This window comes from Budorcas taxicolor, chromosome 2 (assembly GCF_023091745.1).
Source record: "Budorcas taxicolor isolate Tak-1 chromosome 2, Takin1.1, whole genome shotgun sequence".
Classification (NCBI taxonomy): Eukaryota; Metazoa; Chordata; class Mammalia; order Artiodactyla; family Bovidae; genus Budorcas; species Budorcas taxicolor.
The window spans coordinates 50,872,554-50,883,751 of record NC_068911.1 but is presented as its reverse complement, the minus strand read 5'-3'; the positions used below and the strand labels follow the sequence as shown (position 1 = coordinate 50,883,751).

Genomic DNA, 11,198 nt, shown 5'->3' with positions numbered 1-11,198 from the left:
ATAGACGGCAGCCCACCAGGCTCCCCCGTCCCTCGGATTCTCCAGGCAAGAACACTGGAGTGGGTTGCCATTTCCTTCTCCAGTGCATGAAAGTGAGAAGTGAAAGGGAAGTCACTCAGTCATGTCCAACTCAGCGACCCCATGGATTGCAGCCTACCGGCCTCCTCCGCCCATGAGATTTTCCAGGCAAGAGTACTGGAGTGGGGTGCCATTGCCTTTCAAACATTGCTGTCTCACTAGAAAAGTCAGTGTAATGTTTCCATAGGAACTTATACTATTCTGATATGAGAGAGATGGGAAAAGATCTATGCCTGTGTTAACATGGGGCCATGATTTAGCAGAACTGCTACAATTTTTCCCAAGATTTTTCTTTTCACCTGCCAATATCAGTATATTATTTTCCTCACAAGATGTTTTATTTTGGTTTTTGATAATAGAAAAACCAAACCGCTATACTCCCTTGTAAGACTATTATTGTTGTCTCTCAGAAGAGCAGGTTAAACATCAAACATAAGAAAAGTAATAACAAAGAAAGTCTTGATGAACAATTAATATTATATATTTTATATACAAAAAAATAAAAACCTTTAGGGATTTTTTTTTTAAGCAAAAATCAAATCTTCATTTTTAATCGTGGGACTTTTATAGCAGCTTCTCCAACTTCTTTTGATATATCTACTCCAAGAGGACATCTGCATCAAAACCAGACAAATCACATTATATCAAATATTTGCTTACTGATCTGTCACTAGTTCTGCAAACTATTCGTTTAGAATTCTGACAAAAAATATATGTATCTAGTGTGTAACTATCATATGTGATGGTGGTTCTTGAATACGTATAGAGTGGAACCTCAAACTAGCAAAACAGGTAAAGGAAGACTGGAAATCTAAATTTGGCAATATTTTAAAACCTCTTTCATTATTCTAAAAGAAAAAAAATGCACAAATAAATCTCTTTGAGGTATAATTGACATGTTAAACACTATACATATTTAATGTACACAATTTAGTGAGTTTGGGGTTGAGATGTTTTTGAAAGAGTTCTACTGCTCTCAAATACTGTAAATAACTTAAAAGCTGAAACAAAAAAATTACAAAAAATGCTTTATGCTCTACAAAGCTAAAAGGCTAAAAAGTTTACCATACAGCTAAACTATCCATTCCTACTTCAGCAATTCACCAGGCTTCCACCAGCTCTTCTCTGAGGTTTCAAAAGCAGGCTCATTCCGTTCTACATTCCTTTGTCACTGGTGGCAGGGGAGGCTTTAGATCCTACCCTCTTCCTCTGTTCTTCCTTAGTAAATAACTTTGGCCTCAGATTTCTGCTTTTTTTCCGTGTTTAGCATATGCTAGACTTCAGTTGGACCCCAACCTAAAAGCCATCATCTCCAGCCTCAACACTGCCACAAGAAGGCTGTGTTGGATCAGATGGTGGATTCCACCTGAGGCTAGGCCATCAACTAAAGGGATTCTTTTTGTCACTACTAACTAAAATCTGTCCATTTATGATCAGCTTTAATAGTCTATGGTTCACGTGGCTGATAGTTACATACTAAAATGCTGAAAAGTTTTGAAACAGCAGATGAAACAATACTAAAACAGAATTATGTTAGATTATGAAATATAATCATGCTTTACTATTTTTACTATTCCAGAATTAACTTAGACCAGAACTTGATAACAAATTGAAAAACTGTGCTACTCCTAGGAACTTCAATTTGGGAGGGGAAATCCAAGGACTGCAGAAAATAAACTATCTTTTGGCACTTTCTCAGCATCCTGTGGAGATGTATACTCACAACCCCGTCTCACACCTGAATACTTTTTGCACATTTCTGTTATTTTCAGCATGGCAATTGGTGCTGAGATGGTCCTGATGCTGCAGAAGTCCAGGTCACGGACATGGTTTCCATTCTGGTCCCAAACGAAAGCATTCATCATCCTTACCTACTCCGTGTTTCTAACCTATAATTGGCCAACATTTGTATAATTTCTTGCTATAACAAAAATATTTCCTGTAAGTTATCTACCACCTAGGTTAGAAGAAAAAAAATTAATATAATCTTTCTTTAAGTACCACTAGAATGTCAATGAAAACCTTAACTGTAAAAGCAAAATTCAGGCTTTGATTTTTATGGTACAGCTGCACAGAGATTATGAATGGTACCACGTACTTTGGTTCGTAGCGGATGCCTTCTGCGTTGTGTAAAATGCCCAAGCCAGCACGTAGTCTTTCAACACCATTCCTAAATAAGAAGCATTAAAAATAAAATAACTAGCCGAAGATTTAAAGGAAGAAAATTTAGCATGATGAAATAGCAATTAGTATCTACATAATTCTGAGTGAGCCACAAATACCCTGTGGCTTACCACGCAATCATAACGCCGTTGTCAGTGCAGAGTCTGGGGGGAGGACACAGCAAAGTGCACTGTGTTGCGTTTGTCACAATTTCCAGAGCTTTTCGGATATATAAGTTACTTGCGACGCCTCCAGATACAACCTGAAAAAGTTCAACCAAAGTGAACAAATATCACACATGAATATGAGGTAAGCTGTGAGCTAAACCTGGGGAAAATACCGGCATTATACAATAAGACAATATCACATTTTGGTAGGTGGGTAAATGATTAAGTAGTATATCTATATAATAAACATTTGGAAAAGAAAAAAAAACAACTTCAATATTACCATATGATCACTATCATTTCTATACATTTTCTTCTAACCCTTTCCTCACAGTACAATCATTATACAGTATTTTAGACCCTGTAGTTTTTGCTTATAAGCATTTTTAAAATTTTACTACATAATTCTTAAACTATTACCTTTGATATTTGTGTAATATTCCATTTTGTGAACCTACTGTTTAAATATTTCCCCACTTTACAATTTTCAAAAGGATGAAGTTTAAGATACAGTGACACAGGAAATTTATCGAGCCTTTTAAGCACATTTAAAGGGATTTCATCAAAGGAACATAAATTTGAAGGAAACAGTCCATTTCTCTAAAACAATGATAGCAGTTATACTCCATTTTGTTTCATACTGTAAACACTCTTTTAAATTCAGTAAGATGCAGCCTTGAACATTTTTGCCACACATGCTGTACAGATGTCCTATAAGAGCCACACCTGTACAAGAAATGGCTGTTAGTTTCTATTCTACATAATCTCTTACTGTCAGGGACAACATATGGCATAAAGATCTTTTCATCCTATGCTTATGGTCCATTAAGCTCTGGAAAGGAAAGGAACACACTGTAAAGGATTACTGCTATTCTCTGACAAGGCTTACCAGTACTGCGTTACTTTGATGTAACAAGCCTCTCTGCTTGCAGAACAGAATAGCGCGATGTGTTCTTTTTGCAACGTGGCAGGCTACGGTGTGCTGGACTGCAGCAGCAATGTCTGCAGCTGAAGACAGGATCTGCCCCTGCTCAATACCTGCAGGAATGAGCAGGTATTTTTAGGTACCATCCAGTGTTACTTATCAGTCCAACTTTACTAATTACAAATATACCTTCCTCTTTTTCCTTTTGCATTATCATCTTATCAATAACATGTTGAAGTCCAGAAAAAGAAAAATCACAATTTTTAGCACGTTGCATGGGAGGTTGGAAATCAAAATGCAATCTATTTCCCTGTTTGGCCAAATGTTCTATAGCCTTCCCGCCACTCATGGTGGAGCACTCTGGATGTTTTATTAAGCAAAGTCTTCTTGCTACCTACCAAAAACAAACAAAAAATTTTGTAACATCATGAAACTATACATTTTGAAACCAAGATACAAAGGAAATGATTTTTACCCTGGATGAATAAGACATGCTATACTTCTACAACTAAGGACTATATCTGGTGGTCGGTCAAGACAGACATCTTGCTCCTTCTGACAAGTGATCAATAGTGGCCAATCACTGCCTTCCTATCTACTTTTGCTCTTTTATTGGGGATGGAAAATAGGTTTGAAAATGACAATGACTGCTCAATTATAAACTTCAGAATAAGAACCTGCCCTATTTCTTTTGAATTTCAGCTTGATAGAATCAGGTTTTTTATGTAAAGAAGTCATTTTTAGAATGCTAAAACAAAGAATAAATCTGCTTGTCAGTGGTATCAGCAATGATAACATTTAATAATAAAACATTGTGCATCTTTAATGTCCTTATGTCATTTTATATATCCTCGTTTCAGTTTTAAAAGGCACATTACACTTCACAAAGCACTTTCTTTCATGTTATTTGACTAAAATCATAAATGTAATATATGCAAACTATTAGAGCCTTTATATACTGATGTAAACCTCATATCATCTTATTCAGAATGGGTAAGAAGGAATCTTTCATAAAATTATGCACTACTCTTTTTGTTTCGCTCACATAATATTTTCAGTTTAATATTATCCAGAAATATTTAGATGAATAGTGATAGTTCATCTATTACTATTTAGCTGAAACAGACACCTAACAAAAAAGAATGGAGATGTTAATTCTTAAATAATTACCTTGTCAAGCATGTCGCCTGGTGCTATGTCCAAAGACTTCCCAAGAAGAAGAAAATCTGAAACTCCTCTAACTAATGCCAAAAGACAATGACCTCCAGAAATCAAAAGAACTAAAAATGGAAATTCTACCTTATTTGTTAACCTAATAGTAAGTGCATGAGCCTCCATGTGATGAATGGGAATGAAGGGCTTTTTAAACTGGTCTACCAGTTGTAAGCTAAATGATAAACCTACGCCCAAGCTTAAAGCAAGTCCTGGCTTTACGGTAGTTGCAATTGCTGAGAGTTCACTTGGAGAGACTTCACTGGCAGAGAGAGCTTCTTGTACTATGCGTTGAATATTTTCTCTATGAAGCTGTTGAGCTACTGGAGGAATAATCCCACCTGTTCTGAAAGACACACAAAAAAACCCAAACTTTTATAAGTTTAAGATTATAAAAATAGAGGAAGAAAAAGTATGTATTATGGCTGAAGGCATGTTTTCAAATTATCATTATATAGCTAAAAACATTAGTAAGTCAAGTATTTTCTAATTATGTGTGCCTTATAATATGTAGTACATTATAAGAACTCAACATGCAATGATTAAGGATGTAATTTACTGTTACTGACTTTGCAAAATTGTACACAACAAACTGCCACAGATTTATTTCTTGATAAATCAAACCACCAAAATAATTCTGAGAAGCATTCTACGGAAGACGTCTTAAATAAGGAAAGGACAGGATAAAATTGGGTTTTAGGAAAGGAAATCAGGATTTTGGGGGAAGGAATCTATATGCAGGCAGGGAGATTTTTTCAAGAGGTTATTGCAAAAGTATTTGTGTAAGGTTATTACATCTTAAACTGAGTGATCATGAGAATGGAAAAGGACCAAGAACCGAAAACTGTAATAATTTTAACTGGATATCAGGGGAAGGGGGAACCAAGCCATCAAAGGTAAATCCTGAGCCGGAATGACTGGGAGAAAAGAAATCCTAACAGAAACATGAAGACAGTTTTGTGATGAAGACGAGTTTATTTTTAAACACACTGCACTTGAGCTCATGGTAGGACAGTAGACAGCCTGAAATCCTGAAATAAAGTCTGGGAATCCAATCTTAATCCAAGAATCCAATTTTGATTTTTGGTCCATGTAGGACAAGCAGTGGACGATCACTCCAAATGTCAAGAGTAAAGAATTAGAAGGCAAAGGTTGATAGCAAAAAAACCTGCCAGCATGTGACTGATCAGAAGGCAGAGCAAAAATGTGGAGGGTCTGCAAGATATACCTCTACTCTCAAAAAGAGAACTTCAACTATTTGATGATTTGATGTTATAAGATTTGCAGGTTCTATACAAATGGCATTCAATCATTTATTTAAGAGTTAAAATATGTATGTGTCAGTCAATGAGGGAGCTATTTAAGAGGAATTACCTTATTTCAACACATTCATATTGTAATACAATTTTCCTTAATTCTTTAAAGCTACTTTTTCTTCTATATTCCTCAATTCTGTTGATGGCATCAATAACCTCCAAACTGCTTAGGTTTCAAGGCTCATCTTTATCTCCTTCCTTTTCCTCACTTTCCACGTTTAATTAAGTTTATAAGTACTGATGAGGTCAGGCTGTTTGACTGTCACCAGCAATTTCAAAAAGCCCTCACTCATTAAAGTCACTCTGTTCAAAGCCTTCTAACTATACTTCTCCAGATACTTTATCCGATCCTTGGAGTTGTACTATACTGTGTTGTCAGAAAAAAAAAGCAGTGATGACTGGAATATGGGAGACTTTAAATCCAAATCCTCTCCCTTCTACGTATTTCTTCCTTCCCCCACTTGCCTACACTTCCCTTCTTTCTGTGCCTCTTCTATGTATTTTAAGGATTATGCTAAGCATCAGAGATGAAAGAGATGAAAAACACAATGGCTTTATTCTCAAAGAATTAACAATGATCGCTACAAGTCAATTAATAATCAAATAATTTTTAGACAGTATGGAAAATGGATGATTAAAGAATAAAGCTAATAAAGAGGCATGGAAACCATTCAGCCTCAAGGCTAGAGCCAGGAGTTCAGACAAGAAACAATAAGGGTTTGAATTAAGTCTGAGAAAAGGGAAAGGAAAGTTTCCGTATCTGGAAGGTAGATTTACCATGACCGGATGACTGATTTGGGTACAGAGTGGTGAAGGACAAGTCAAGATTGTCCTCCAGGTCTCTGGCTTGGAAGAAAGGAACTCCTCTCCAGAGCAGACCTCTCTTACTTCACTTTACATGCTGTTTTACAACAACCTGTTTGCCTCTTTGTCTTCTTCACTAATATATAACAGAAAGAGAAGTACTATTGTTACCAGTAATAGATGGGGTTTTTTGCAGCCCTTCCTATTTGACAATAACTACATTATATACTTTAAAAGAATTCACATTTAATCTTCACAACAATATTATGAGCTAGGAGCCATTATTATCCCAATTTCACAGATAGGGACATTGAGTCACAGAAAATGGTGCAAGGTCTCCAAGCTAGTCAGTGGCTGAATCATAATCTAAACCCTTTTATATGGTAAGTTGCTCAGAGGAAAAAAATCGTATATTTGTACCCACAGTGCCTCAGAGGCTGCCTTGCAATTGTAGGTATTCAATACATGCTGAGATGAGCTGGTATCAAACAGCTTGTATATTCTTCTCACGTGAGTTACATCCTAGCTAAACTGAAAGGTTTTTTTTGTCCAGCGCTTTCTCATCTCTTTGCCTTTGCCAATGAGACTATCTCAGTCTACAATAGTCTTTCCATCTCCATTCACTGAAGGCCTATCTGTCTCTCAAGGCCACTGACCCATGCAACATGTCAAGTGTTGTGCCGGCCACTAGGTACAGTGTAGTGATTAATACAGACGCAGCCTCCATCACCTTGGAGCTTAGTCTATTTGGGGGACTATTTAAGTAAACATAAAAATTATGAAAAGAACTATTATGAAAATAACCAGGACATGATGATATAGAATAAACTGGGTGGGAGTACCTAATTCAGATAAAGTGGTCAGGGTAGGCTTTTCTGTGCAGTTAACATTCCTTTGTTCAGATGTCCAATAACCCCAAAATAGTAAAAGGATTGTGAAACTGAGGTATGGTAATAAGTTATTATCTGTACTACTTCTGTGATACTTACTTTATGCTGCCTTGCACTGCTAACTGTCCTTGTAGTTCTATATATCATGTCTCAAAGATTAGGTTAAACTTCTTGGAGGCAAGGACTTGCTAGTATTTCACTGCGCCTTATTAAGGCCCACCACAGCCGCTTTCATATAGTATGTAACCATTAGAGGCCTACTCTGCCTCTTCAAGTATACTATTTCTAATTATAATATTCTGTTGTTATAAGTATCATGCAACCCACAATCCCATAAGGCAGGTATTATCTTTCCTATTTTATGGATGTGAAAACAGAATCAGAAGCAACCTAGATGTCCATTGACTGATGAAAGGATAAAGACGTTGTGGTATACACAGTATACACACATGCACGCATGCACACACATACATATACAATGGAACATTACTCAGCCATAAAAAGGAATGAATTTGAGTCAGTTTTAGTGAGGTGGATGAACCTAAAGCCTGTTAAGCAATCACAGAAAAACAAATATTTATATAAACACATATATACAGAATCTAGAAAAACGGTACTGATGAACCTATTAACGGGCAGGAATAGAGACACAGGCATAGAGAACAGACTTGGGAACACAGCAGGGGAAGGAGAGAGTGGGACAAATTGAGAGACTAACACTGAAGCATATTACCATGTGTAAAACAGACAGCTAGGAGGAAGCTGCTGTCTATAACACAGGGAGCTCAACCTGGTGCTCTGCGACAACCTAAAGGGGTGGGATAGGGGCAGGGGTGGGAGGGAGATTCAAGGGAGAGGGGACATATGTATACTCAAGGTTGATTCGTGGTGGTGTGTGGCAGAACAGAATACAACATTGTAAAGCAATTATCCTCCAATTAAAAATAAATAAAAAAAAATAAAACAGATTCAGAGAGGATAAGGAACTTTCCAAAGTCAGAGCCAATACCGACTGCTAATTCATGATTCAAATACAAGTTTATGGTCTCAAAACGCCAGCCTTTTCCACTACTCAGACGTTGGAAATCAATGGCTTGAAGGCGTAGTTGTACTGCACAGTATTTTAGTAAGTTGCAGTTACCTACTAATTTTTAAAATTTGGGAGATATTACCATAACATTCTGGATTTCCATTCTCTTGAAAATTCTTATGATCAAATAACACAAGGCCTACATTCCTGTATGTCAACAATTGGCTGGAGCGGAGTAGACCTCCTACAGTTATTTTCTACATTATTCCCAGCCCATTTGTTTATGCAATCTGCCTGGGGGCCCTCTGGAAACAGCTGAGGTTATAAACCTGGCACCATTCTGTGTTTTAATACAACGGTATATTATTAAGCATCGACGTGACATATATATATATTTATATTTATATTTGTGGATATAGGATTTTCTTTTTCAGTGATTAACACAGGCTGTAGGTCAGGTCATACTTTCCTAGGACTTCAGTGGAGACCACGAAACATACAGCTGGACAAAAGGAAATGGCATTGCTGAAGGGAATTCATGGCTAATTCATGAATCAGCCATGGGAATTCATGGGAATTCAAGAAACACCGAAGTTTGTTTCTTTTTGGCAACAGGATTAGCTAAGGTCAGGAAATTACTGTGGGGGTTCTTAAAAGCCAGGTTGAAGGGTGTAAGGTTTTCTACATCAGTTATTAAGACTTTTGCACAAAAGATGAAATTAGATCCTAAAATTTGCCTTTTATATGTAATAAATTAAGATTTTATTTCATTTTATTTTTCAAAAAAAGTGGAAACTACCAAGATAATGCCTACTCACTTTAAATGAACTTCAGTTTGGGAATGTATTGCTTCTCCCAAAACATTTCCAGCTTCATCCACTACAGCAGCTGCTGTATCATCACAACTGGTTTCAATTCCCAATACTAGTTTATGAAGAAATAGTTTTCCAGGATGAAAATGAAAACTTCCTAAAAATTCATAAATTTTCCTTCTTGATGGTTTAAAAAAGACTCCTGCTGTCTTATTCAACATTAGCATATTTACTGTACGGGTAATTCCTAGAGGAGAAAGAAACAAACTATTATTTGGACCTGACATTTGCCACTAGCCCTTTCAGTAAAGCAAAATTCCTGAAAACTTGGTTTATTTTTCAATATAGTTTTATAAAAATTTAGGAAAGTTTTGTTAAAAGTTAGCACAATATTTTAAAGGCTGTAAGAAACTGTTAATATAAATAATTATGAATTAATATAATGCTCTTTTAAGGGGAACATTATAGACATAAAATTATATATAAAATTTCTGTATTACTAATACTTGTATGCTGCTCTTAGCAAACGATTATTCTTTATAAAAGAACTAATATTACAGTACAATAGTTACATAATCCCTTGAAAAGTGCTATTTATTTTTTATAGCCAAAATTAAGACAAATTGTTGTTTTAAAAAGTCAAAACAATAAAGGCAAAGCAAAACTAATGAAAATTAATGCATCCCGTTTCCCGGAAACATCTTTCAAACGAAAAATTTAATCATGTGGTTGAAAAACAAGAGTTCGCATTAAATACACAGGAAGATTCAGGCGTGTAAGTTTAGACACAAGCGTTCTCATTAAGCTCATCTTAAAAGAACACCTCGACTAAAATGACCATAACCTAATACCTATTTTATCTATTAATTACAATTTTTCGAATTAAATCTCCATTTTGCCACAGGTTTATCTTACTAGTGTGTGTGCTCAGTTGTGTCTCTTTGCGACCCTATGGGCTGTGGCCTGCCAGGCTCCTCTGTCCATGGGATTTTTCAGATAAGAATACTGGAGTGGGCTGCCATTTCTCCCTCCAGGGGATCTTTTCCACTCAGGGATTGTTTATCAGTGAGCCACTAACAGAGATCTCCCCAAATCCTCTTCTCTCCAATAACAGCTGTCCATCATTAAAGCACTTTGTTTTTTTCACACTGCCAAGTATCTAATCTCATGTCTCCCAAATCACCTTGTTCTAGAACCTTCTAGAGATTTAATAGATTCTTTCTCTATCACACTAGTGGACAAAATAGGGGGTGGGGAGCAAATATTGGAACTTTTACTGTTCCACAGGAGCAGGGGGGCGTCCAGGGATTGGAGATGAGCGACCTGTTCACAGAGGACAGCTGCAGAGGATGCAGTCTCAACACACGCGCCATGAAAACTTAGATTTACAGTCACTAAATCCAGCCAAGGAAGCCTGTGCGAAGCCCTTCTCGTTGGAGCCAAGCTGGGTCCCAAATGAATCTGGTCTGTCTGGGGACTTGGCCCGCGCTGGTCTCTGCTCTAAGAAGCGAGGGATTCTAACCGGAACCGCTCTTCTAGCCGCGCGAAAGCAACAGAGAGAAGAGGGCTGAACTATCTCACCCACCTTACTCGTCAACGTTAGTAGCTACTACTCATCTCCTTTCCGTGCAAAGCTGATTGAATGCCCTTTACCAGGCGCAGGAAAGCCTGAACTTGCCACCCCGGAAGTGATGTCATGAACACGGGGCCCTCGTCCCGTCGCCAGGGTCAGGAGCTGTTTCCCCGAGGGCGTCACTCAGAATAAGTACAATCGCAAAGGCTGTCTTTTCCCTAAATGCTC

The 11,198-nt window shown here is 37.1% G+C and overlaps 1 protein-coding gene across 2 annotated transcripts; it reads right to left on the bottom strand.

Annotated features, from left to right (window-relative positions):
- Positions 1 to 613: 613 nt before the first annotated feature.
- On the bottom strand, positions 614 to 11,139 carry OSGEPL1 (O-sialoglycoprotein endopeptidase like 1). Of its 2 annotated transcripts, XM_052635604.1 has the most exons (8): positions 10,983 to 11,139; positions 9,404 to 9,644; positions 4,504 to 4,891; positions 3,523 to 3,727; positions 3,298 to 3,446; positions 2,373 to 2,503; positions 2,177 to 2,248; positions 614 to 692 (listed from the first exon to the last, which is right to left on the bottom strand). In XM_052635604.1, the coding sequence occupies exons 2-8, from the start codon at positions 9,622 to 9,624 to the stop codon at positions 614 to 616; spliced, it is 1,245 nt and encodes a 414-aa protein (XP_052491564.1). In that variant the 5' UTR covers positions 9,625 to 9,644; positions 10,983 to 11,139. The 2 variants fall into 2 exon arrangements, with proteins under 2 accessions (XP_052491564.1, XP_052491563.1); XM_052635603.1 differs by lacking the exon at positions 614 to 692 and having other exon boundaries at positions 2,056 to 2,248.
- Positions 11,140 to 11,198: the final 59 nt, after the last annotated feature.

Coding starts and splice junctions, on each gene's coding strand:
- OSGEPL1 (XM_052635603.1), bottom strand. CDS start 9,624: ATGCTAATGTTGAATAAGACAGCAGGAGTCTTTTTTAAACCATCAAGA. Junction 3,447..3,522: donor GCAAAAGGAAAAAGAGGAAG/GTATATTTGTAA, acceptor TCATTCCTGCAG/GTATTGAGCAGGGGCAGATC. Junction 2,249..2,372: donor AACGGCGTTATGATTGCGTG/GTAAGCCACAGG, acceptor CTTCTTATTTAG/GAATGGTGTTGAAAGACTAC.